Source organism: Aquila chrysaetos, chromosome 16, assembly GCF_900496995.4.
Source record: "Aquila chrysaetos chrysaetos chromosome 16, bAquChr1.4, whole genome shotgun sequence".
Classification (NCBI taxonomy): Eukaryota; Metazoa; Chordata; class Aves; order Accipitriformes; family Accipitridae; genus Aquila; species Aquila chrysaetos.
Genome location: NC_044019.1, coordinates 16,034,515 through 16,061,536, shown reverse-complemented (window position 1 = coordinate 16,061,536; position 27,022 = coordinate 16,034,515). Strand labels below are relative to the sequence as shown.

General features: G+C 37.9%; 1 protein-coding gene across 13 annotated transcripts in view; it reads left to right on the top strand.

Moving 5' to 3' along the window:
- INSC (INSC spindle orientation adaptor protein) overlaps nucleotides 1-27,022 on the top strand; it is a 150,000-nt gene that overhangs the window by 54,735 nt on the left and 68,243 nt on the right. For all 13 annotated transcript variants that reach the window (XM_030038371.2, XM_030038375.2, XM_030038377.2 and 10 more), the window contains 2 exons: nucleotides 23,978-24,323; nucleotides 25,713-25,765. In XM_030038371.2, the coding sequence (XP_029894231.1) occupies nucleotides 23,978-24,323; nucleotides 25,713-25,765 (399 nt within the window). The remainder of the gene's footprint in view (nucleotides 1-23,977; nucleotides 24,324-25,712; nucleotides 25,766-27,022) is intronic.

The following is a 27,022-nucleotide window of genomic DNA, read 5'->3' as shown; positions in this document are numbered from 1 at the left end:
GGTACTGGCAGGACCTTTTCAAAGAATTCATGTGTTGTTTGTGGTTGGTTATGTTTACTTGCATTCAAATCTTCATCATACTTATTTTTCTGTAGCGCATTTCAGAAGAGATGCTGATCAGGTTTACACATATTCTACCATTCCTGTTGGATGTCTATGCTCTGTTTTCAGAAGACAGCCTTGCTAGTTAATTTTGTGTTTAAGGTTTTATCTTGCACGTAGGAGTCGTCTTTCTTGTTTGTGAATCTAACAATATGAACGATGAATTAATTGACACAAATGCTTTGATTTCTTTAGTCTACCAAATGTTTTTACTGCAATTCGATGCTTGCCTGTTTTGTGGAGTCTTCTAGTAATGTAGATGGATTCTTGGAAGTTTGGAATATATATGAGGAGCTCATGGAATTTTTAAACTGTAAAGTAATTGTATTTATATTGCCATCTTAGTTCTTTAACTCAGAATTTAATGTCAGCATTCTCTGCCTATTATTATAATGATTTACACTTTATACCTGTTTTAGCATTATCAGTCTTCCCATTTAGTTCACAGGTGGTGTCCCATATGTGCCACCCCGCCCCCACCCCCCCCTCCCAAAAAGGGGGAGCGGCGACAAAACCAAAACCTGAAACTGTTTAGTTTTGGTACAATCTTAAGTATCTAGACATCTTGCTTATTTACCACGTCTTGCTTATTTGCCACAAAGGCTTAGGAAAAACTTCCTAAAACCTACCATAGAAGTTCAATAGCTCCTTTGATTGAGTTGTTGCTGTGCAAGAATGTATGTTGTTATGTAATAATGTTTCAGCCATGGGGAGCTGGTAGGAGCCACATTCTTGGCTTCTGTATTGTCTACGTGAACTTCCTGGCATCAAAGAATAGTAAGCCTGAACTGCAGGCGTACTCTTTCTGAACCCAATGTATTAGCTGTGGGGAATGGATATGCAGAAGGAACCTCTCCTGGCAACTGTATGGCTAAGAAGGAAAAAGGAATACAGAGTAAGAAACAGAAGACCACGACAGGATCAGACCATCATGATGACTTGCTATGTTTTGTGACACGCAAGATAAGCAGTCGTCAAACTTGCACTTAAGAGTGGAGGAATTCTGAAGGCTGTGTCTCGCAGAACTCAAGACTGTATCTTGCAGTCGTGTCTCGTGGTTATAGAGCAATGCTGTGTGCCTGGCAGTGGTGCTGTGCTCGAGGGATTGAGGCTGCTCTCAGACGCTGTCTCCTGGGTGTAAGAAGCAGTGAGCCAGAAACGGTAAACCTGGCATTGGCAGGTCATCCTGAAACTAACTGCATCCTTGTTCCTGTTCTGTTCCACAAGAGCACAGGAGAGCCTCAAATGCTGCCTGTGAACTGTACAGAGAACTTTTTTGCTGCACTGGGTGCAGTTTTTACTGTGCATCTTAGAAAACTTTACTTTGGATTTGTTAGCAAGTTCTGTCATGCATGGAAGAGTTTGCATGTTAAAAGGAGTCTTCAGGAAGCTTACAAGGAAAACAGAGCCTGCAGTGTCTAATCTTTGACTTGATTACTTTCCAGGTCTTTCTGAACTCTGACAAATTACAGTAAAGACTGCGTCTTTGTTTTTCCATTTACAATATGGGGTTAGTAGTTATCTGTTTTGCAAAACTGCTGAGAGACCTTGACTTTCTATGCAATTTTATGCATATCAAGCAATCTGAATTTAGTGTTCTGCTGGCAAGAGTAAAGATCCATACTTTTGCCTCTCCTTTTAGCAGCTAGGCCATATTATTGCCGTTATCATGTTAGTAATGTAGCTGGAATTGTTCTTGTTAGCCCTGGAAGGCAATTAAGGTTGAAATCCTGTTTGTTGACTTCAATATATCCAAAATATCTTTCCTGTATAAAATGCAAGCTTTGCTGAAGTATTCCAGGGGCATTCACCTTCCCTGTGCTAACCAAGAAGGAAAAGAACCAAGTGGCCCTCCTTAATGGGAATATACCTCTTCGTGTAACTTGAAAACAGAGATCGGACTACTGAAGGGATCCTAATGCTCAAGAAAGCATATTCACTGAATTTGTTATTATCTTATTGTGAGAAAGTGTTGCCATCTTCAAAAGGGCAGTAAGGTTTGTTGAAACTTTAATTTTGATTTAGCATTATACATCATTCCTCTTGATTCTACCTCGGTTGTAATGCTGATTAATCTTCTTGCCTTAGGCAAACCACTTTACCTTCCTGTGTCTTTCCTTCCTCCACCTCAGCTGGGGAAACACAATGGAAGTCCTCATTAGCCTATGTCCACAAGTTGCTATTTTAAAGGAGACTTATATAGCACTCGGTATGTTATGAACTCATACGCCTTGTTATGCCTGATATGTGTGCATCATCCTATTGTACTGTAGCAGGTTGGTAATGTTGAATACTACCTAGCAGCTGCTTTCAGTAAATGCGAAGAGCGTGTTTCTGTTCACAGAAACTAACCTGTTTCTTCCATGTGTTATATTTTACCATTGTTTTCACAGTGGTGTTGCCTGGCACATGAGTTCACTAAACTCTCTTTACAGCTGTGGCTATAACAGAGGATGATGATTAATTACCCATACATTGTTATTTGAGGTGTTTTCTCACAATCTGATTTTAAAAAATAAATCACTTCATTAAGGATATTTTAATGATCTTACTATGACTTGTCGTCTTAACTATTTATTAGAAATACTAGTACCATATTGTGTTAAATACAATATTTGTCACTTCAGTTCACATTTCCTGGGAAATTCTTCCTTACTTAATCGTCTGGTCTCTCTTAATCTGGTTCACTGCTGCCTGGGGATGGTGGAAGGATCTTGTAATCAGTTGTTCAGTAACTTGTAATGAGCAAATTTAAGAAAGCTAGCAGAACAATGCTACAACTTTGTAAATGGATTTTTGCTTTTTTCCCTTTTTGACAAATAGTATAGTGATCTTAAGAAATGTGCTGCTCTGACCCCATTTCTAGTCTCATTAAATTTGCTAGTGTCTGTTAGCGGTTGGATTTCTGAGTTCATATTAACCCTAAGGGATTTGGAGTGATGGAGCAAAATGCATACGGGGGTTCAATATTAAGCTGAAATGTGACTGTTAGCAGTGCCAGTTGATTCTTTTTGCTCCTTACAGTATTTTAGAGAATTTTATGAAGAGTGTGTGTGTGTGTGTGTATATGTTATTTTATTTATGGCAATATGCCTAAAGGACTATAGGTATGCAATCTTTTACTTGTTTTTAATGAAAAAACTTTTAATTATGTTGCATGTATAGACTATGCTTCAGGTATTTGAATTTTGTATCTTGCCTTCTGTGGATACTTTATTGTTGAAGTTATTCCAGGGGTACAATAGAAATATGTTCCTGATGTAGATGTTTTCTATAATATTCTGTCCAACTAAAGTTAATGAAAGTATTTTTCAACTATTTTAAATGGCAGCAGGACTGAGCTCAGAATAAAGATTAGACACGAGCAAAACAGGGGAAAGCTGAGAAAATTATCAAAGGAAAAAGGGGAGAACCAGGAAATGGTATCGAAGTGGATTGCAAGACAGTTGAAAGCAACCTTTTTAGAAGTGCTACAGAGCAAAAATAACTTGTTCAGTATCAGCTGTGCACACATAGATTTTGATTTTGGAATTTATCTACTTTGCATTTTCAAATGAACTTTGTAGATCCAATTTGAAACATGTGATGCAGGAAGTAAGTTATTGTGCTGCAGCAATGAAAAATTGTTTTTGATACTACTTATGCAAGAAGAGCAAATTAATTTGGCTTATCTGTAGTTTAAAAATTAATAAATTGAAAAGTAAAGGATGTTACATGATTATGAATCTATGGTTTCTAACTAGCCAGGAAGCAAACATTCACAGTGTGATATTCTATCAAATCTTTCATTTTTAAAAATATTCTGCTGAGTTCAGAGCACAAAGTAAATAAAGAGTCCCTCCCCACCTTTCTTGTAGGCCCCCTTTAAGTACTGGAAGGCTGCTAAAAGGTGTCCCTGGAACCTTCTCTCCTCCAGGCTGAACAACTTCAACTCTCTCGGTCTGTCCTCATAGGGGAGGTGTTCCAGCCCATATAGTTCCATCTGCTGCTTGCAGCAGGGCTATCTCTTTCTGTTTCTTCCCCCACCCCCCCCCCCCCCCCCCCCCCCCCCCCTTTGTTTTTATATTGGTAACTCTCATATTTACAGACTGGTTTTCCAAACTTTGGTCAAATTATTTTGATGTATTATGTGTTAGCCAATTTGCTTCTGGGATAAATGTAGGGGGTGGGGGAACAAAAAGCAAAGGATAAGTAAATACTGGAATTGGGAAGCAGTAAAATCGGCTAATGATACTTATTCAGACTGTTATTCTTATTTGTCAGGATCCCAAAGTAAGGGAGCCATAGTTGTCTGCAGGCTGACATATAGGACAGGCTTGAATTCTGGGCCAGTGGCTTCAGAATTCAAGATCAGAGATTTCTGTGTTTTGAGCCATTGATGCAAAATGACACTTTTCCCTTTATTTTGTGAACTTTTTAAAAAATGATTGTCACTTTCAAAACTAATTCACTTAAATCCAATTACTAAGGCTAAAATTTTCAGTATAAAATCTAACATGCTGGCCTGTCTTCAAGGGTTAAAGGATGAGACCTTGGCAGCAACCTAGTGAATATTACATGCATCCAGCCTGCAGCAGCCAAGAGTCCTTTCTTCACAAGTGTTTAAGTTGGGTTCCCAATCTTGAGAATAACATTGAATCTCTCAGGCTTCCAGATCTCAAGAAACAATATATTTATGCTACTATTGTAGCATGTTTAACATTTTCTTATAGTCCAGTGCACCCAGTGGGAAGTCAGGATGGAGAAATATGGCAGAGCAATATCTCTTCATAAATTTTTCTTTTTAACGTTCTTTTGACAGAAACTTCTCTCAGTAGTGGTTCAGGCATAAAGCTAATTCTTCCATCTCATTTAAAAGCAAACAACCTTTTCTTAAACCTGTCAGAACTTCCCGTGGCACAGTCCTGATGTGGAGGCGTAAGGGCTGTGTTTATGTCGTGAGAGTGAATCAGGAAGTGATTAGATCGGAACACTCCTGGTTTAGCTGGGTAGAGACTCTAACCCAGTATTGCTCTTGGCTAAAGTACCAGGAACAACCTGGAAATAAATCAGTGTGCCACTGCTGGGGGAAAATAAGGTATTTTTTCCCCAAGCATTTTGTTCTGCTCCAAAGGGCTGGAGTTGCACTGAACGTTCTCTGTGGTTCAACTGCTGGGTCGGAGGTTGACCTCCGTAATTTTGAAAAAGTATCTTTTTACTGGTAAAGTGTGAAGACAGTCCAACCCAGTAACCTGCTACACAGCTGCCCTGCTGTAAAAGGGGGGGAGTGGTGGTGGTGGTATTTCAAAGTGTACATTGGACTCAGCATTGTTCTATCGTAGTTCTAGTTGCTGCAAATGCAAGGCCCTCAGTAAATGCTCAAATTGAGCATAAAAAATGAAAAAGTAAAAAAAACTATTGAAATTGACACCTTGATATCAATTTACATACTTCCTCAACTGATCCCACAACCAAAAAAATTGAATTTGGATTTTTAATTTAAATGTCTGCTGTGACGTGAGAAGCAGGGTCCTTGTTTGTCGTTTGCTCCAGCTCCTTAGTTTGGATTGCATGAACCAATCCTCCACAGCCCACCTACTGAACACCTTCCACACGGAGGGCCTTTAAGCCAGCAGAACACCAGCCCTGTAGGACTGTTAAGTGTAGCGTAGCATCCAAGAGTAGATGTGTCAGAAGACCACGTGTGGAGGAAGTTTGCAGGCACACAGTGCTTTGTGTGTGCTATAAGGACTATGGTAACAGAGGTGAAAGCTAAAGTGGACTGACAGGTGCTTTGTCTGCAGTAGGGTCAAAGCTATACTGCAGTTGCATCCACTCTCAGCCTTTGTTAGTGCCCGGTAGGATGAATCAGGCCCCATGTCTTCATGAGGTGAGAAACTGGAGTAATAAAGCTTTACCTACTGTCTTTATAATGGTAGACAAGAGTTCAAGCCATTTCTCCTGTTATCTCTGTGAACTTCCCAGCATCTAAAAATGATACTGCTCTCTGCTTATGAATTAAATTTCAGTGTGTGTATGTATGCGCTTGTGGGAGAAACAGGGAAGGTCTTTGGGTAGTTCTGATTTTATTTTTCAATTAAAGTTTAGGACTGCATTTGGCTATCTGCTTTTTAATTTGACACAACATAGGGATAAGTAAGATATACATTCAGTACACACTCTTTTCATAGTGCAATAGCACAGAAAATTTGATTTCAGTTTGTTCTTCTAGCAAATCTGTGCAGGATCTCATGTCTCCAGAGAGAGGCTTAAAACTGCGTTTGGAAGAAATAAAAAGGTCTCCATATGTTTCAAAAACTTTTATTGCCATTCTTTTTCTATCCTCTCTACTTCTTTATTTTTTTTAGGCATTTTTTGAGTGATGCATTCTCTTTGAGGTTTATAATTTATTTTTTACTTATAACTATCTCTCCTGCTGTCCCCCCAGTGTGTCACAAGGAATGCTTTTGCATCACTGCTCTTTCTGTTTTGTATACATGATGCTTTTGACAGTGACACTTGAGCTGAGATTTTCTCAGAATTGCTTACAAAGACAGGTTACAAAGAAAACCAAAATTATGTGGGGAGGTCCTCCCTCCATTTGTATTAACTTTGTATATACTTGGTGTCATGTCATTCACTCACCTCTTACTCAGCATTTCATCTGGACCCCCCTCAATGTTTGTTTGTACATGGACACATGACCACGTTGTTGTAAAAGTATGCTTATGGGGACGCCCATGTGAAGAACAGATGAACCCACCCTTAACACTTTTCGTATGACTCTGATTACCTGTTTCGTACTCTGAAAAAATGCCTTTGACAAATATGGTCAGCTAGGCATTAAATTAATTAGGAAAGATAAAACTGAGAAGCTGGAACATGCATAATATTTCACAAACATAAGACAGGAATCGTACATGCTTTCTGCAGGTATATTAACCTTAGCTTTATTTGGACCTATATATAGCCTCCAATCACTCCTGTGCTGGAGTACAGCAATGCTGCTTCCCAAATTAGGTCCTTAAGTGGTCTATAACTAGAAGTGAACTTAGTTATGTTTTATATCTCAAAGAGCTTTAACCGTGGAAACAGCCCATTATCATCAGAGGTCTGTATACATCTCTGCAGCTTGTTAGGACAATTTTTTCTACTCCAAGCAGATAAATGTGGTACAGATTAGCTAATTTACTATGGTTACAAAAGAGAAGACGTTAGGATTTCAGGCATTCTTTTATGTCAGAAATAGTGGAACTTTTCGCTAATAGGCAGCAAAGCGCTGTTGATATTTGCCTTAACACTATTCTCCAAACTTTTTTTTTCTGGGAACCTGTGAAGCTGTGGTGCCCAGAATGCTGTCACTATTAGGCACCTGTGCAAGGGGTAGGCAAGTGGTATGCTGAGCCACATACTGCTGAAGAGGCCGTCAAAGGGTATCCTAGCTAATAGTAGTGTGACTCAGATTACTTAGCATGGCCGAGAATTGCTTTGAGAACCTCTCTTCTGCAGTGTTCTTAAGAAATATGAAGGTAGAAAGTTGAATGAATCTTGTATGCAGGCTTAAGATTATTATTTCACAGCAGCTTAGGTCTGTGAATAAAATGAAGGGGAATAGAGGGTGTTGTAGGACTGTGTATCAAGTCTTTGCATTTGTTTTTCTCAAAGCTGAAGTCATGCAACAAGTTAACAAGAATTCTGAGCACAATTGGCTGAGAAATGGTTCTTCTGTTTGAATATTTCAGCTACCAAATGCATTTTTTTTTTTAGCTCTGTGTAATGTTTCTTGTCTATTCTATTCAAGTATTTGAAACCAGCAGAGGAAGATCTTTCCCTCTCTCACATAGCTTGTGTTTCCTAAAAATATCCCTTGAAGTGGGGACTTGAGGCTAAGTTCAGTATAAATGCCCTAATATTTTTCTGGATAAATATGCATATATGTATTGATTCTGCTGGAACCATTTCCCTATCTATTGCATGAGACCAATGTTAGAACGGCAAATAGCTAGCAGATGGAATATACTTAAAATGTGTTGAAGGAACAGCTTCGTGGTCTGAGTCAGGAGATATTTGGCCTGTTATTAATCCCCAGGTGCTGGGTTTTTTACTAGCGTGGGTTGCATATATGTGCACTCTTCATTGTGACTGCAAATCTGGTACATAAAAACTGATCTGACAAAAAAAAGGGGGGTGGTGGGAAAGAGAAAAACAAATAAAATTGCTCAGAAAATGGCCAGCCACTGCTAGGTCTGATGTGTTAAATATCAAAATGCTATTTGGTCTGTAGTCTCATGGATCTAGTAATTACATTTTTTTTCGTATGAAGGATGGTGGCATTTGGTTTAAACTGCATGTGTTTCTACAAGTAAGCGCATACATACGATACGGACACAAGTAAGATAATGACTTAATTGGCATATGCCCTGTCATAGTTTCACTCCTGATATCACCAGCCATTTTTCCAGGCAGCTGTGAAGTACAGGGAAGACTAGTTCCAGTAACGTTACGCTTGATGGAAAATCCAGCCATATAATTAATAGATCAAGGGTCTAGTGAGACAAAGGTGGTATTTCCTGAATACAGGAAGAGGATACTGTCCCATCCCTCCCCAGTCTTAGTAGGACCAACGGCACTTCTGTCAGCATTGCTCTTCAAAGCTTCACTGTCATACTTTGACCTGAGTAGTGCGGTCTGGAGTATCTCAAGTCTTCAAAACTTCTGAGTTCAGGTCAGATGTCTGGAGGGTTGAGGTGGTGGGAAAAGGTGGGAAGAGAAGAGAAAAGGAAAGATGTAAGCACACAACTTTTGTTGTCAGTACACATCTGGCAAAATACAGACGGAAGATATTTAATGTTGTGTTCACCAATTCAGTTATAAGAGTAAGTTTGCAGCATTTAGCATTGATTTTTTTCTTTTTTTTTTTTTTCCCCCTACTTCTACATAGAGAAGTGAATGTAATTTAAATGTGGGAAATTGTGGTGAGCTATTAGTTTTGCTTGCACCTTCTTCACACTATTTCTAATGCCTGTTTTTGATGAGTCTTAAATAGGTTCATTGGCATTTCTTTTCTGCTGTCCACTAGAAATGAGTTGTCTTTGGCTTTTGTGCATAGCAGTAGTGAAAAGCAGGAAAGTGGGCACATTCTTGTTTGGTTTGGGGGATGCGTGGGTTTTTTACGCCTGTTTTATTGGTAACAGAACAGAGGTACCTGCCAGTGCCTTTTGAAGAGCACATCTATTTAAATTATTAATTTCTGGAATATATTGAAGAGAAATGCTGTATCTTTCCCAAAATGGGAATTGCATAATTGGTTCTTGTCTGCTGATTTCAGGAGGAAGGTCCAGCTGCTTTGCTTTTTATGGATAATTTCCAGTCTAATAATGAATTTAGTTAAGTGAAACTTTTGGTGAGGAGGACACTGGAGAGAGAAACTCCATTTCCCTTTGAGTTAGAGATAGCCCCAAATGCACAGTTTTGAACTTGTTTCAAATGTTTCAGATTTAGGATCTGGGTTTCAGGGCATTGAGTCCTTCCATAAACAGGTGTCAGGTGAGATGTGGAACCTGAATTGTACAGCCTTTTGCTTGCAGTCAGTGTGCCAAGTTAGCGCTGAGATTCCTGCCTGAATTTTTGTATCAGTGGAAGCTACAGAAAAGTACATTCTGCTTGAGAACTGATAGACTTTGAGAAACTATTGAGCGCGTGCTTTGAAAATTTTATGAGCTGATGAAAATCCTTTAATAAAGCTAAATTGATTTATTCTTGCACTCTGGAAAACAGTAGAACATAGAAATCACATAGAAAACTGGATCTACTTGTATTCGCTTCTCTATACAGTGAAGTCAGTTATCTTATTTTCTGATTATATGATGGCAGCTGGAAAGGATTGTTAATCAGACACTTGACAAATACACAGAGAGATTTTTCCTTCCTCTGAAGACTTTACTCTCATAATAGAGACTGACAAAGGAAAAGTAAAAGAGAAAATTCAATGAATAAGCCACTTTTTGTGTATCAGACATGTCTTTCCCATTTGTGAGGAAGTTCTGTCATCCCACAGTAATTTATATGAAGCAAACTTCTTTAGCTAGGCTAGTGATGATAACAGACTTAATATTATGGAACATTTCCTTGCTTCCATTTCTGATACATTTTTCACATCCAATTTGCTTGCTCTACTGTGAGATATTATAAAGCATTATAGCAGGACAAAAACCTAGTTCCACTTATCCTTTAATTGTTTTTAATGCAAAATACTGTACTCATATAAAATACCCATTTATTTATATTTGGTGCCAGAGGCTAATTCATTGAACCTGGGATGTATTATTGCAGATCAATGGTGTTCACTACACTTTTTCACTCCTCTTTCCCAGGTTCCTTTCATGGCCAGTTAAGAGTTTATTAATGCTAAATAAATAATTAAGAAGGGATAATTGACTTATTTTTGTGCAGTGATACCAGAACGATGCTTTTTTTTCTGGAAAACATCATTGTTCTGTTTTTAATGCACTGCAGAATGTGAAGCCTGCATACCCTTATGAATCATGGATAACTCATTTGTGCCAGAGATTCACTGACAGTGACCCAAACCCTGCTCTTGCTAAATGAAGAGAAATAAATAGATATGCTGTTTCATCCTACTCACTAAGAAGGGGGAAAAAGAGAGATCTTTTTTCCATCTTCTCCTCTTGTCATCATTGTAATATTCTGGGTCCCTCTAAAAGCCATCTGGTTCTATGCTGCATGGTATGTAACTCTTTTCACCTGTTCCCTGCTGAAGAGGAAGATTGACACCTGTGCAATGGGGCTTTTGTCAGCAAGATTTGCTCTCTCCCTTGCTCCTCTTTTACATCTCAGATTACCAGAGTTGCTGTGAACAGCAGTAAGGTGAAAACTCCTTGCTAATGAATTATTTCCAAGGAATGAGCAATCTGTGGGACTCCTAACCCACTCTTTACTTTCACCAGGAAACCAGACTGTGGTTGTTTCCTCACCTCATTCAGCATTTTGAAGAACCCTCCTGAACTCTTGTCTTTTTCAGGTCTTGGAATCTAATTCCAAGATCTAATGCTTTGGATTTTGTAATTTAATGAGACTGTTCTAGCTCAGGCATTCTTCACGCTTCAGCTGTTGTCCCTCATTCAAAAGCAACTTTATGATAGTAAAAATAACTGCTCATTTCCTTTCTCCTTTTGCTATTTGGACTTCAGAACTCCTCTCAGCATTGCTTTGAAAAACTTAGATTTTTGCCTTTCTCTGCTACGTGTGTTACAGTAGCATCTGGAAGCTCCAATCAAGATCAGAACACTGCGCCATGCTCAGTGCAAAAGCAAGAAATTGTCACTTCATAGGCTAAGCAGAGGAGAGAGACAGAGTCTAGCAGGAGAGAAGGATGGCAGAAGGTGACAAACCTTGTCAGAATATTAGTAGGAAAGCAAAGAGTGGAGCCCACCTTTCTGAATTTCTACTCAAGGAGTCTATCCGCTAGATCACTCTGATGTTCTGAGTAAATATATTGTGGCTGGAGGGCTGCACAAGCTTTAAGTAATTCAGAAAATACAAGCTTGGCTGTGTACAGCAAATGGAGTGCAAATATCTCCTGCTTCTGCTTGGCTCAGGGGTCTCTCTCTGGCAACTGAGCAGTGGATACAGAAGCAGAAAGAATAAAATAGTAGTATCAGCAGGAGGGAAAGGAAAGAGAAATCGGAATTTTGAATTACATTCAAAAGGCAGGAGTGAAACAGGGTCTCTTCCAATTAGATCAGAGCCTTAGACAAAATCTGTTGTTTGGGAGGGCTGTAGTGTGCAGAGAAGGGGAATGTCATATGCATATGTGTGTACATACACACACACACGTACACAGAGTAATTGGTGTTATTGTACCCTAATTTGGAGTATAAAGAAGGGTCCAGGTGGGCAGACTAACACAGCAGGTCTGTGTTTATTATAATAGGCTTTTAAGTGGTGATTTGACTATCTAGGACTCTAGTCTAGTAAATACTGTCAGTTATACTTTTTCCAATGAGACTTTCGTTCAGGGAAGCAATTTAATATATATGAATACTATCTAAATTCAATAACCGTGCAGATTAAAAAAGAAGGTAAGAAATGCTTACTTTATGCAATTAGTAAGGAGTAGATATTAAATGCAGTCATAATACCCTGACTGAACAAAGCAGGCAGGAACATTAATCATCTAGTTTTGACTCTGTCAAGTGCATGGAAAGAGAAAGAAAAACATCTGAGAGAGAAACAAAACACAACTCAATCTACAAAAGGCAAGAAAATTACTCTAGGCTGCTGAACTTGCTAGCAAAATTTTGTAGCAACTCCAAGTGGAAAGTAGCAAAACATAATGCTTATATCTAAGGAGCGAGAGAGGGTAGAATAAGAGATAACTGGGAAGGAAAAGGAAGAGAGGAGAAATTCAGGAAAGAAACTCTAGGAAAGAGTAGCTAAAGGTTTGGGATTGAGCAGGAAATGGGATGCCAAAACATGAACCTGCCAAAGATGCATTGTACTGAATAATCTGCTGTCATTCTCTGATAAGGTAACTTTGTTTTCTGTATTTTCCCTTTTAACAAAGGAAATTCAATGGAGATTATACTTGTGGTAATTTACTAGTAAATACAGAAAGGAGTAGTTATTAGTCAAAGGGTAAAATGGGAAAGGGTAATGGCAAGGGTTATTTCTGAAAGCAGAGAATTAGAAGTAGACTTCAAGTATTGAAGAAAAGAGATGAGTAATTGAAATCTCAACGTTTTACATTTGGAGGCTGAGAACAAGAAAGTGTGCAACAATTTGTAGTCCATTCAATGGGGAAAAAAAATTAGGAGAAGGACCTATGTAGACTACTTGATAATGAGAGGACTGTGACTGCATTTGTCAGGAAGATGTGGTGATGAAGGTAGCGAGACCAGTCCCAGACTGTATGAAGTGAGATATTTCTGGTGGAGATAAGGGTGTACTAATGTCACTGTGCAAGTTACTGTGAGACTTCATTTTGCTATCATGCTTGACAGCAAATGTCATTCAGTAAAAAATGAATTTTGCAGTGGCTACAGATCTAGCAGTCTGTTTAGGGCAAGGGGAGTGGAAAGCGACATAGTTTCATAAAAGGAACGTAAAGAATTTGGCTTGTTAAGTCTTGCAAAACAAAGCTGAGAGCATGTGTTTGCTTTCTAGAAATGCATTGGAAGATAAATTCTTATTTAAAAGGAAAGATGAAACCAAATGGGAATGAACTGGCTCTTAAGAAATTTAGATTAGAAATAAGAAATTTCTAACCATCGGAGCAGTGTGATTCTAGAATAGCCACTTAATAGAACACTTTTGAGCCCACAAGAAATAGTTTTTAGAGTTGATTTTTAAGCTGTTTATGAACAAATTATCTGATCTGGTTGCTTCTGGTATCAGACGAGTGGATGTGATGATGTAAGATTTCATTTTCAGTCTTCTGACTTCTACAGAAGTATATAAGTATGTGCATAAATATAGAATTTTTTTTTTATTAGAAACTGCTTTCTTATTTGAATAAGACTACTAAAGGTTTTTTTTTTACCAACTCATTCCAGTATTTGTGACACTGTGTTGCTGCTTTTCATCTTTTTAACTTGTCTGTTGAAGGGTTAATGTTCTAATGTGAATCTTAGAAAAGCCAACACTATGCTATCCTTTTCTTACCTCTTTTTTTGACCGTTTTAGCTAGAGCTGCTGTGCAATAGATGTGACTGAGGGTCCCCAAATTTCTGTGGTCTCCTGAGTGATACTGATCTCATAACTCCCTGTAAAATGGTTGTTGCTTCCTTCATTAAGTAATCCAGGCTTTACTTAATCACTAGGGTTAGGACCTTAAATGAGTAAATAGTAAAAGGTGAAAGGCTAATGGTGCTGCTCATAATGCATGTCATAAGGCCTTTGAAAAAGGCACAGAGAGCTGTACTGTTTGTTATTATACTACAAATTAAGGCAGATTTGGAGGAAGAAAAAAAAATGTTCAATGAGGCACTGGCACTATTTTCATGGACTCTCACGTTAGTCTCCAAATTAGACCTGGCTTGTGATTGTGTCTGAACGTTTCCATGGTTGATGGCCCCAAATTATTTCCAGTGTTGTGTTTTTCCTTCTCTCTTTCATTTCTATTTGTCCCTCCCTGCTAGGTGTTTACGAGGACTACTTTCTTACAGCATATTGTTCTTACAAGGCTATGAGGAATATTGTCCTCTGCAATTGCAAGCGTAGCCTAAGCATCAGGAAGCAGTGAACTGGGATGAACTCTCTGGTTAATATCTTGAGCACATTCTCTCCTGTTGATGGCCTTGTTGACTTTTCTGTCACATAATGCAGAAAACATGCCCAGCTATTTATGGGAGTGCGAACTTTTTGTGTACTTGGTAATTAGCAATTTAAATATATGCTGATGACAACATCCCTTCAAGATTATCAACAAACTTCAGTCACCAAGTCAGATTTAAAGTCCTGAAAGAAGCTGTAAAAATATTCTGAGTAGATCTGCCTTGTGATGTTCCATCAGGCTATCCTGTTCTGCTTATATTAGGCTAAATACAGTCTAAAGTCAAGGATTCTGTCATTGTGCAAAAAGCTAAGACCCCTCAGCTCTGGTATCTCATTTTTCAGAAAAACTATAACTGTTTCATGTTTTTGCAAGACCCAGGGTGTCAACTGTAAAGAGAACAAGAGTAGTGGCATCTTGCCTCTTCAGCACTGCTTTTGTCTATGCATTGGAGAATAGTTTCTTATTTCAGGACCTAACCTCGGATGGAGGGAATGGCTACTTCATCCAGCTCATCAAAGAGCAATTTGCCTGAGGAACGAAGGGAATCTGCTTACTCACTGCAGAACAAACAATCAAGTAACATGCTGAACAAAAGAACCAATTTCCTTCATAAAGCTTGGTCAGCGGATTATTTTTGTTGTGGTGGTTTGGGTTTTTTTTGTTTGTTTGTTTGTTTGTTTTTACTTCATATGTAACTCTTCTGTCTATCTCACACTGATATTCTGTAAATATAATTAAAAATGAACGGGAGCTGATCCAAGAGAGAATTCACTGGATGGTCTTACCTGAAGTTTCTTTTTTTGTGCAGAGCACAAAACTACCATATGGTTTGGTTAAGTGAGACATCTCAGCCCAGAGAACACATAGGCCAGTGTAGCTGATGGAGTGCATACTGCTGCTGAAATGAACTTGCAGAGATAAGCATAGTTTAGGTAATGATCAGTGTCCTGTTGCAACTGGGTTCTCTTTGACCTTCAATGAGTAACAGACTTTCTTACACAGAGACAGAATAAAAAAGGCCAATATTAAAAAAAAAAAAAAAAAAAGTGCTCTATGATAGAGTTCCACTTGCAAAATTTGATAAGTTCACCTTCATTTCTAGTTTTACCAGTGGCCAAATGGAGGCTAAAAAATATAAACATGTCATTAACTCATACCAACTTGTTTTGGTGAAGGGATCTAGGAGCAGTGGATTTATATTGGCAGTCCCCCACTCCCACTTCAACATGAATGGACTATCAAGCAGCAGGGCCAGTGGGAGAGCATTTTTTTCCTTATCTACCATATTGTATGAACTGTAGAGTGCCTAAAATTGCCTGCTTCTAAGTCTAGTGGATTCTTCAAGTCGGATCAAAGTCCATCAAGTCTGATCTGAGTCCATAACAGTCCATTTACTAAGCCTGAATACGCCAATATCACAAGGTTCACCAAGCTAATTGGTTTTGGAAATTTTAGTCAGTTTACTAGTTTATAATGACACTACAAATGCAATAGTATTCATTGCAAGTATGAATTAATAATACTATACAAATATAAATTCAACACATATTTTAGTTGGTGATCATTGTCACAATGTTAGCATACTGTTTGTTCAGCTTTGCCTGTAAGCCGGCCAATTAGCAGCCTTATACTGTCGTTAACTTGCTGATAGCAGGGTTTATTAGCATTTTGCTCCTTTCCGCCAGGAAATTATATTCTCTTTTACTGCTGTCTTTACTTTCTGTGAACTCAGTGGCTTATGTGCTTGTCGAGACAGCTACTGTTTTAGCAATTTAATGTACCAGGCACAAAGTAAAAATCCACAAAAACCATTTGAAGTAGTCCTTTTGCCTTCTGACTATCCCTTCAGTTGACAGAGGCTGGAAAGGATCTGGGCCTACTTAAACTCTAACCATGCAAAGAAAATTAATATGCGATAAGTTTATCCCAGATTTTACATAAGCTAATCAGCAAGCTGAATCGGTCTGTGGTTTTATATTGTGTCTTCCTTATGTTCTATAGTGTGCCAGTAATTCTGGGATGGTATAATATTTCCAGACGTTTTTAGAGGGACAACTTACAGTGAGGATTTCTCAGAAAAACATAAAAATCTGAGAAGAATGTTGGTGCAGCACTTAACACTAAATGATTTATGTGGCCTTTTAAATAGGTGCGATGAAGCTACAGTCAATTTACACATCGTACCTTATATATTACCACTGTTTATAGTGTTTTTACTTTCCTTATAGACATTTCTATAGTGGTGAATACATAAGATTTCACAAAATGCGGTAGCCTCACCACAAATGTTCAGTTCTAAGTTTCACAGGCTGGTCTTCATTTATCTCCCTGCAGAATTTGGATGGGTGCTTAACAAGGCACAAACTGTTTGTGGTTTTAATGTATTTTCTCTATGGTAGCACTGATTGAGGAGGCTGGTGGTTTGAGTAACTCCAGCATCCCAGAGTGCAGATGCCAGACTGAATTTGGTGGTACTGGATTTTCAGTAAATGGCAAGGAGGGACCATTGTTTCAGGTCAGGTGAAGAGATCAGAAAAGTAGCAATATTTGAGGTCAACAAAACAGTTAACTTAGCACTATTGTAATACATTTGTATTTCACTTGTGATCTTTGAGTAATTCTGGTTTTGTAACCAATATTTACTTATTCTGCCCACAGGTGTGCAGCTTCCTGAAACTAGTGGTACTACCTCTATTATTTCTGCTGCATTTCTTTGTGGTTTAAACCTACTCCTAAATTAAATGGAAATGTTAAAATGTAGAAGGGTGATCAATGCTGGCTAACAGAATTCTGCCTTCCACAATACACTTTGGTATATCTGGCTGACTACAGTGCACCTTTCCTTAAGTTGTTTTGTTTTGAGAAATGTTTCAGGGCTGTAGTTTGCATTATCTATTACTGACTTAATTTGGAGAAATTGTTAGACTTTAATAACTATAATGATTGAGTAATCATTGAGGCAAATTAAAATACCATTTTAATATAGCCTGTTAACTTTTTTGAAAACTAGGAACTAACTTGCTTTTATCAGTGTTTTCTAAAGGTTTAAATAATTCATACTAAACTCATCTTTTGTCCTAGTCAAGTTGGATTGCTGATGTCCTACTGGAAAAGAACATAAAATCAGATGGAGAAGAGAACACAGTGCAAATCATCTGGCTAATCTTTTAGCTTGCCACATCAATTGCAAATACCAAATATTCATAGACCTCTATTACCAAAGGAATGATCTACAAAGCCAGTGTGTTTGCTTAAAAATCAGGAATCTGATTCTCAGCTACCTTAAAGCTATTCTGTGTCTTCTAAGCTAGCTCTCTAGATAGCTCTATAAAATTTTGCTAAAATCAGTGTGAATACAATATCATGGATCTACAAGGCTCTTTTATGCAATTCATGTAAAGCAACTTGAGGATAAATAAGAGCTGTCTTGATGGTTCTTCACTAAATCCTTCCACTGAGAGTTGAGTTCTGCTGTCCATTTTATTGATGTAGAAACTGACCCTGGGTATATTTGGTACCTATGAGTAATTTTGAAAAGATGAATTAGAAAAAAATTAGAGATTATTTATGTTCAAAGAGGGGGCTAAATCCATTCAAGAAGTTGTTTGTTGCCAATTAATTACCTACCACTAATTAGAATAATAAATCTGAGCGCAGTTGTAAGACTTGGCATTGACTTTCACCGTAGGCTTATCTGGAAGCTGTACTGAATGCTATCATTAGGATTGGTAATAAATCTGTCATAATAGGTGAAAATGGATAAAAAGGCTAAGACTGAGCAGAAGTCTTTATGCTTTATAAATATGACCGCTAGAATTATTCACGTGAATTGATCAGCTCAGACTTCAACACAATGTTATAAAACATGAAACTTTTGCACTTAGTGAAACTCAGTGCTAAAATGGAGGTATAACTCTTTTTCATTGTAACATTTGCAATTTAAAAAAGAAGTGCATGTGCTGCCAGTAAAACAGTAGTAGAGAGCTCCAAGCTGGAAGTTTTAAACAAATGATCTAGTTATTCATTCTTCACTTTTGTATTCATGTAGCACCAACATAAGACAGAACAATCCTTTAGACGTCAATCCATCTTGTCTATCCTAAAGATCTTGTGATTCATTAGTTAACAAGCTACTTACTAGATGATAGAAAATAGCAAAAAAGAAGAGAAATGCTGGTAACAGAACTTTGAATATGATATGCCTCTTTTTAGAAATTTAAAATGGGAGTATTTTTTTTTTATGGGAGTCTTCCTCCAGGATGAAATTTGCCTGCAATGTGTTATATGGTGCAGAAACATCTGTATGAAACAAAGTCTGAGCATCTTTCAAAGCAATATACTTTTAACATGCTGTTGTTCTAAGTTCGTCTCAGCCATTGACACCAAATGATTTTGTCAAAATAACACAATTTTTAAAAGACTGTTTTTTGGCAAGCACACTAGAATTCAGAGTATTCAAATTGCTAGTTACTCAAGTTCATTTGAGTGCTCTTGAAAACTTCATCAAATATTTTACAACCTCAATTAAAATAGAATGACTTTGAAGAAATGCTGGAGACTTTCTCTTGAATTTTTATTTTGCACTGAATTATTTTTACTACTATTTTTACATGAAATGCTGCTTTTATAGTGTAGAGTCTAGATAAATTGCTTTTTTTGTCAATATGCCATGATATACTAAATTCAGAAATTCTAACTGGTGGGGAACTACCATGTCTGTACATCAGGATCTCTGCCAGTTAGCCAGCTACTGTTGCTCAGTTAAACAGAACTGGGGAAAATCACACTAGTAGGGTCCCTTATGCTCAAACCAATCTTGCTTAATGTATTTAACAACCTGAAAAATAGTTATAATAGCAGGACACTTCCTGCTGATGCAGAACTTTTCAGGTTCATTTAAAATAATGTGTAAACACAAAGTCTCACAATACTGAGTCATTGAAATGTAAAATGCCAGAAGAAATTATATGTTAATGAACGTAAAGTAGTGCGTGTGAGGAGGGGAAGGGAACTGAAGAACAATCTCTTTCATAATACATATAGAATAGTGAACTGTAAATTATATATTATCACTCATGGAAAAGATTCTGAAATCAAAAGTAGTAGATTTTTCCAGATGGTAAAAATGAAACAGCTCTCTGGAAAACACTTAAGTAGAAGAGAAATTTAATTTTGGGTATTTTTGGAAAATAAGGACAGCGCAGAAAATGTAATTCAAATGTATAAATCCATAATTCACCTGAATCTTGGTTATTGCATGCTGTTCTTGCCATCACATCTTGGGACATAAGAAAACTGGAAAAGGCTTTTTGAAAAGGTGGGGAGAGTAAGTAGATGATCAGAAGAGTGAAATCACTTCTACATGGTGACAGACTAGGTAGACTGAGTTTCTCTACCTTGGAAATGAGATAACTGAGAAAAGATAGGGTAGAGCAAATAAAATATTGAATTGCACGAAGAGGGTGAACGCGGAACTATCATTTCAGTATCTCTTGGCGTACAAGAACTAAAGAGTTTGTGTTCATATCTCCAGGCAGCAAGTTTAAAACAAACAATAAGAAACACTTTTTCATACAAAAAATAATCAATGTGAGACAGTGCCACCAGATGTTGTAAAGGCCAAAAGTTTAACTGAGTTCAAAAAGGGATTAATGGCTGCTTTTGTTTCATGAATTGTAAAAACATCCTGCTCAGACACAACTTCTGGCTTAGGAAGTTCCTAAACCACTAATTGCCAGAAGATGGGAAGGAGGGGTTGCTCAGCTCTTGCTGTGCCCCTTATAATCTTTCCTTATGCATCTCCTAATGGCCGTGTTGGGAGCAGGATAATGGGCTAGACAGATTTTTTTCTTTTCTTTTTTTTTTTTTTTTTTTTTGGTCTGACCCATTATGGCTGTCTTTATTTTGTAGGTGTAGATTTTATTTTTTTTTTTTTTCAGTAATGGGGAGACAAAATGGAAATTTCCAACTTGTTTTTGGAGTTCAGTAAATGCTGTCTGGAATGTGATTCTTAATAGCTAATTGGGAATGATCACACTTTTTGCTTTCCTTAATATATAAAAAAAATAAGTCTACAAATTCATCTACTGAATGCTTAGGAAGATTTTCTCTAAATGCAGGGAGAAGTGGATGAAGGTGAATCATTTATATGTTTCACTTGAGTAATCATGATATATGTGTATTTTAAAGAATAATGTGTCAGAAAAGCTGACATAGTGAGCAGGGGGAGTTTTCTGTGGCTCTTCTATCTGAAGAGGTGAATGGTATTATTTTTGCCATTGTTGTGAGTTAAGGAATATTAAGTTGCAATGACAGAACATCCTAAACTCTACAGTTGTACTTCTGACAATTAGTAGGAACAGAGACAAACAAGGAGAGTTTCTTTAACATCTGTACCCTTTTTGTACAACTCTATCATCCTTTTTTCTCCTCAGAGTGAAGATTGGCTTTTGGGGTTGAAGGAAATATGAATGATTTTTTTGGTTTGTTTTTTTTTTTTTTTCCTGACTAACCTTCTATTCTAGTTTTTTTCCATTTGAATTTATAATGTAGGAGTTTATTTGTACTTACTAAACAGAGATTTAATCAATTATCATAGTGCACTTTAGAAATGAAAAACACATTACTCTGTGTCAAATGAGTTTATCCTGTACTGCATGCAAGCTATGTACATCATTATAAATCATGGTCTCAAACTTCTAAAGTTGGTATTTTTGTTTATTAGGAAACCTTGCTTCAGATCCAAAAAGGCAATAAGGAGACTACACATAGCAAGAAAAAAGCAAGCCACAATCGATCATGAAATGCAATTACACAATATTCAAAGATGAGTGAAACAAAAACCTTAAATAGCAGTAGCCTGTGAACTTTAAAATTAAAAGTAGTTTCATTGTATATAGTGAAAAGGGGGATTGGATCAATGAAACGGATCTCTTATCTTATTTGCTGTTGATTTATATGAAACTATACTTGAAGTGAGCCTCCTTTTCATATGTGTGTTAATAAATTTTGGTCATTTGTGGAATACTACTACAGTGGTCTGGAAGGAGATTTCTTGAGTTCAGCTGGTACTCAGTGTATAAACGAAAGCACAAGAATTAAAGGCCTTTGGCCTGGCCATCCTTAGCCTGGTTAATGTAATTGCAGATTCTGTTCTAACAGTAAGGCTTATATAACAGCACAGAGCATTATTGCTGTGAAGCTGAGTTGCAATAAATCAGTATCTGGATTAAAAGAGTGGGGGCTATAATACAAACTTTCTTTCTGTTCTTTCTGGTATAGCAACAATCCACTACGCTGTCAGACTAGCTGTAGGATAGCAATAGAAGTTTGGAAAAAAATAATTAAGCCCAGTCTCTCCTGCTTTCACTTAATCGCATTTCTTCTTTACTTTTCATCATCGTTTCATTGGAATCCTTTAGTATTAATCCATCTTTCACTAGGGGAAGAGGTACTATTAAGAAGACTTGCCAAAAATTAAGACCGAGTCTTCAGCTGATGAAAACGGTCAGAAAAAGTTATTTTATTCATTGTAGATAAGACATCTGAAATACTTGCTGAGTAAAGTGCCTCTTTTGGAAGTGTGTTGTGTATGCAAATATTATGTTTGCTGGTCATGCTTGTGTTTATAAATTCTGCAGGAACTGTTTTAGACCTATAAAAATAAAAATCCCCTAAGCCATGAAGACTTGCAATGATTCTTTGAACTCTTGGTCTCCTGCTTTGCTTTATTACCACTGAATGTTGTTGCGCTGAGAGGAGATATAATGGGCCTAGTGGGGGACAGATACTGATAAAGTCAGTCTTTACCATTGCAACCATGGTTAACTTCAGCAACCATCATTCAGAATCTTTTAAGCTTTTGCGTAAAGATAAGGTAAATTTTTAAGTAATTTAAAAATACATTATGGCTTTCTTTTTAACAATAACTCTTGTCTTTTTCCCTTAGCTCTATGTAACTCTCACTTAGATTTATATATATATTTATATACATACTTATTATATATCTACTATTGATATTTAAAATGTTTTATGTATGTTTTTATGTATATATTTACCAGAGGAACTGGTTTCTTGTGAGGATTGAGGAGGGGAAATGTAAACTGAAATAATCTGCACCTACTGGTAAATCTGAAAAGAATTTTGTACGGATGATTTCTGGAGATAGACAGTGTCAGTTCTGTCCTTGGTTTGGAACCAAGGGCCAGATGGGACCCCTTGGCAGAGGCAACACTCCTTCCTTGGGGAGATCCCTCCTATAAAGGGAAACAGAGGTCCAGCCTTAAGTGTGGTAGGTGAGAGTCAAAATACAAAGCTGGGAGTCTGCATTTTATGCAGACAAAAGGTCTGAGAGACTGCAGGAGGCAGTAATGGGCCAGGCAGGCCTCAGAGAGAGGGAGCGAATTTTCAGGGAGTCAGAGGGATCAGGGTGCTGCCACTAAGGAATTCCCTCAGCTAAATGGAACAAAAGCAGAAACCATAGCCTGTCTGCAAAGACAAAGTAGGTAAAGATGAATGCAGTTGTGCAAACTTTGCTCTGCCTGGCCTCTATATGCTGTTAGATACAATGTTAATAATGCTAGTCAGGTCTCATAAAACCTGTCTCTGTATATGGTTGGGATGAGGATTAAGGGGGTTTTTTATTAGGATCTGGGCACCACACTGCAAGAAAAAAAATCTAGGCAACCCTACCGCAAGGCTCTGGGGAACTCGGATCCATCACAAAGATGAGGTCAGAACGCTCAGTACAGCTGCTGCCTTGGGTACCACATTTTACTAGCTGGAGGGTGCAAGGGCACAAAATGCATTGACCTCGTGTCAGGCTATAGAATGGTTTGGGTTGGAAGGGACCTTAAAGATCATCTAGTGCCAAAGACCATCTAGTTGCAAATATATATTTATACTCATCAAGGAGGTTTTTTCAGCCTCACTGGTTCACGTCATATTTGCTGTATTGCGAAAATGTGCTTTGGAAGTCAGATGTGCAAATTGCACAGAGAGCATTGAGAAATAAGGCGGAAGGTGAAGGACTGGTCAGGAAGTCGAATCCAGCTGAGGTTTAAAGGATTATGATATCACAGAAACAGATATTGCTGACAGTATTGTTCACTGTCTTGGTTTGGCTGTGTCAGTGTGGGTGGAAGGGCTTTGGAGAGATGCTGCAAGGTAAAATTTTTTCTGTTAAGTGTCTAATAGGCAAAGTGTCTAGAAAAAGCTGACAGTACAGTCCCATAAACAACAAGCAAACACACCCATAACTTTGCTTCTTCATCATATTAAACTCTGTACAAGAAACATTTCCCCCAAAAAGTGTAGTTTAAACTTCTCCTGTTTACTTAACTCTAATCTCTACTGATTTTTCACGAATAATTTTATAACAGGGTATGTAGCGTAAAGATGATTAGACAACCAAAACCTGTGTTTGGAATAGAAAGCTAAGCATGTTACTGTGTTACTACAAGCAAATTGTTTGATCAATTAGTTGCCTTTTGTTAATCCATTGCAACCTGGTAGGTGGATGCAACCGTATGGTATTGCTGGTGGTAATTCTAAGGTTGTTTTGCTTTACCTCATTCTTCCTGCTCTTTCTTTGCCTTCTAGCATGCACTTAATTCAAATGGATTCTGTTCAGCGATGGATGGAAGATTTGAAGTTGATGACAGACTGTGAATGTATGTGTATTCTCCAGTCCAAGCCAATCAGCATTGAGAAGGATGAACAAAAAGAAGTTATCCTTTCCTCACAATATAGAACATGTGATAACTTGCAGCTGCTATTAAAAAGAGCTTGGATCATAAGCACAGAGTTGACCAGGATTGCTCAAAAGCTAGAGAAGAATAGATGGCAGAGAGTCCACAGCATGACAGTAAGAGTCAACTGTCATGTACGTTCAATGATAAATGAATACAATACGTTCACCAGGAATTCTTCAGAAGAAATGCACCAGGTTGGATGCCTTACCTGATGTCACATTTCTCTTGTTTAATTTTTTTTATTGTAGTAATTAAAACTTACTTTAAACAGTCTGTAAGAAATCCTGACATACTGATACCTGTCGCTTGTTTAAGGTTTTCTAATCCTATTTCAGTGATAGAAACATTCTTGGCTAATTTTGGATCCTATTTTATCATAGGCTTGATTCTGAATGTTAATAATGTTGACAAATTACACTGAAAAAAGTTTTGGTTTTGAGGACTACTGGACTAAAGTAACTAGATGCCCCATTGTGAGTTCCTTTGCATTTATGATGTAGAAAATACTACTTTTTTCTTAACTTCAGTTTTACAGAGTCATAAAATAGAATCATAGAATCATTTAGGCTGGAAAACACCTTTAAGATCATTGAGTCCAACTGTTAACCTAGCACTGCCAAGTCCACCACTAAACCATGTCCCTAAGTGCCACATCTTACATGTCTTTTAAATACCTCCAGGAATGGTGACTCAACCTCTTCCCTGGGCAGCCTGTTCCAATGCTTGACAATCCTTTTGGTGAAGAATTTTTTCCTAATATCCAATCTAAACCTCCCCTGGTGCAACTTGAGGCCATTTCCTCTTGTTCTATTGCTTGTCACTTGGGAGAAGAGACCAACACCCACCTTGCTACAGCCTCCTTTCAGGTAGTTGTAGGGAGCGATAAGGTCTCCCCTCAGTCTCCTTTTCTCCAGGCTAAACAACCCCAGTTCCCTCAGCCGCTTCTCACAGGACTTGTTCTCTAGACCCTTCACCAGCTTCATTGCCCTTCTTTGGATGCACTCCAGCACCTCAATGTCTTCCTTGTTGTGAGGGGCCCAAAACTGAACACAGTATTTGAGGTGTGGCCTCGCCAGTGCTGAGTACAGGGGGACGATCACTTCTCTAGTCCTGCTGGCCACACTATTTCTGGTACAGGCCAGGATGCTATTGGCCTTCTTGGCTACCTGGGCACACTGCTGGCTCATATTCAGCTGGCTGTTGGCCAACACCCCCAGGTCTTTCTCTGCCGGGCAGCTTTTCAGCCACTCTTCCCCAGGCCTGTAGTGTTGCATGGGGATTGTTGTGGCCCAAGTGCAGGACCCGGCACTTGGCCTTGTTAAACCTCATACAGTTGGCCTCGGTCCATCAATCCAGCCTGTCCAGTTCCCTTCCTACCCTCAAGCAGATCAACACTTCTGCCTGTTTAAAACTCCCGTTTCATCTCTACTTGTTTTATTCAGAAGAGTAGAAAAAGTGTGTCCATATGAAATACTGTTTCTGGAGGATTTTCACCTAAGTATCATAAACAAGCATTATTTATTTTTAGAAAGCAATTGTGTATATGGATATTGCTTTAAAACCACTTTCTCCTCTTTCTGCAGTTTGAAAAACTTTTAATAGACAAGTGCTCAGAATTTACAGCATTCACAGAAAGGTAATTTAAATTTTCTAGCTGAAATATTAATTTTGCTGTTTTATTATGTTGTAGAATTTCTAATGAGAAACACAAATCCACTAACACCCTCAAATGTTTGAACTAGGCCCCTGCAGCTCTGAAAGGCTTTCTAAATGTTAGCCTCTGGTGGGTGAAGTGAGTTGCTTTTATCTAAACCGCATCCTAATGAAAGATGGGATCTGTTGTTGCACAGAGCCTAGCATAGACACAAAGCTACATGCAAGTGGATTTTTTTGGCTTTTAGACATCAAGGAAGACAGTCTGGCTCTAGTGATATCAGTGACAACATTCTCTTCAAGTTCTGTGGAGCCAAGATTTCAGCTGGTGTGAAAACTTAAGTTGCAAGACTGTCATACTACATGGTCCTGTATGCACATATCCACGTATTAGTAAATCAAACTGAAATAAATTCACATTCCTTTAAATTGTGGTTGTAGGTTTACTCAGCTCTGTGCACTCCAGGATGCTGAGACTGGAAAATAAGTATGTCTTTATAATTCTTCTCATGATATTTCCTCTGCCTAACATAAGTTACCCTGTTTCCTCCAGCACAGTTCAGTCAGTCTTTTCTGATTTACTTTAAACACTGTGCAAGTCATTCTGCTCGGGGGATCATCAGGGAAAAAGAGACCATCTAATTATCAGGAAAGAACATTTCTTGAGTACTATTGCTTTTTGCCAGACCCACGCAGCTCAGACTTTACTTACTTTTATAGTCTACTATGAGACACATTGATTTAATGAGAGCTCTGATCTCATAGTGCCTGTCCCAAATCAGCCCTCTCCCTGCTTGTCTGTTTGACAAAAAGTTGTTATAGGTGGGTGAAAGAAAGGTAGAGCTGAGAAGGGGACCTACTGTGTAGGTGGAGACACCGATCAACCAAATAATATCTTCCATTACAGTGGCCTGCCTGGGTGGAATATGTTTTGACAATTCAAATGAATACATTTCTGTGAGGAAGTATTAGTTATTTCATTTGAATTGTATAAAGTTTTCTATCTTTATCTCCTTTCTTCAGTTACAGCTAAATGTCACTGGTTACAGAACAGTTTTACTAACTCTGTAAAGCTGCTGTATGTAATCTTTCTGCGTAGAAGGCCAAATTTTACTTTTGAGTATGCTGTTTAATTTTAAATGAACTCTACTCATCTGGACATACATCCATTTTGGGTCCTTACCCTGCTATCATTAAGAAATGAAAATTATTGAAAGCACTTCTTTGGTCATGAAAGATG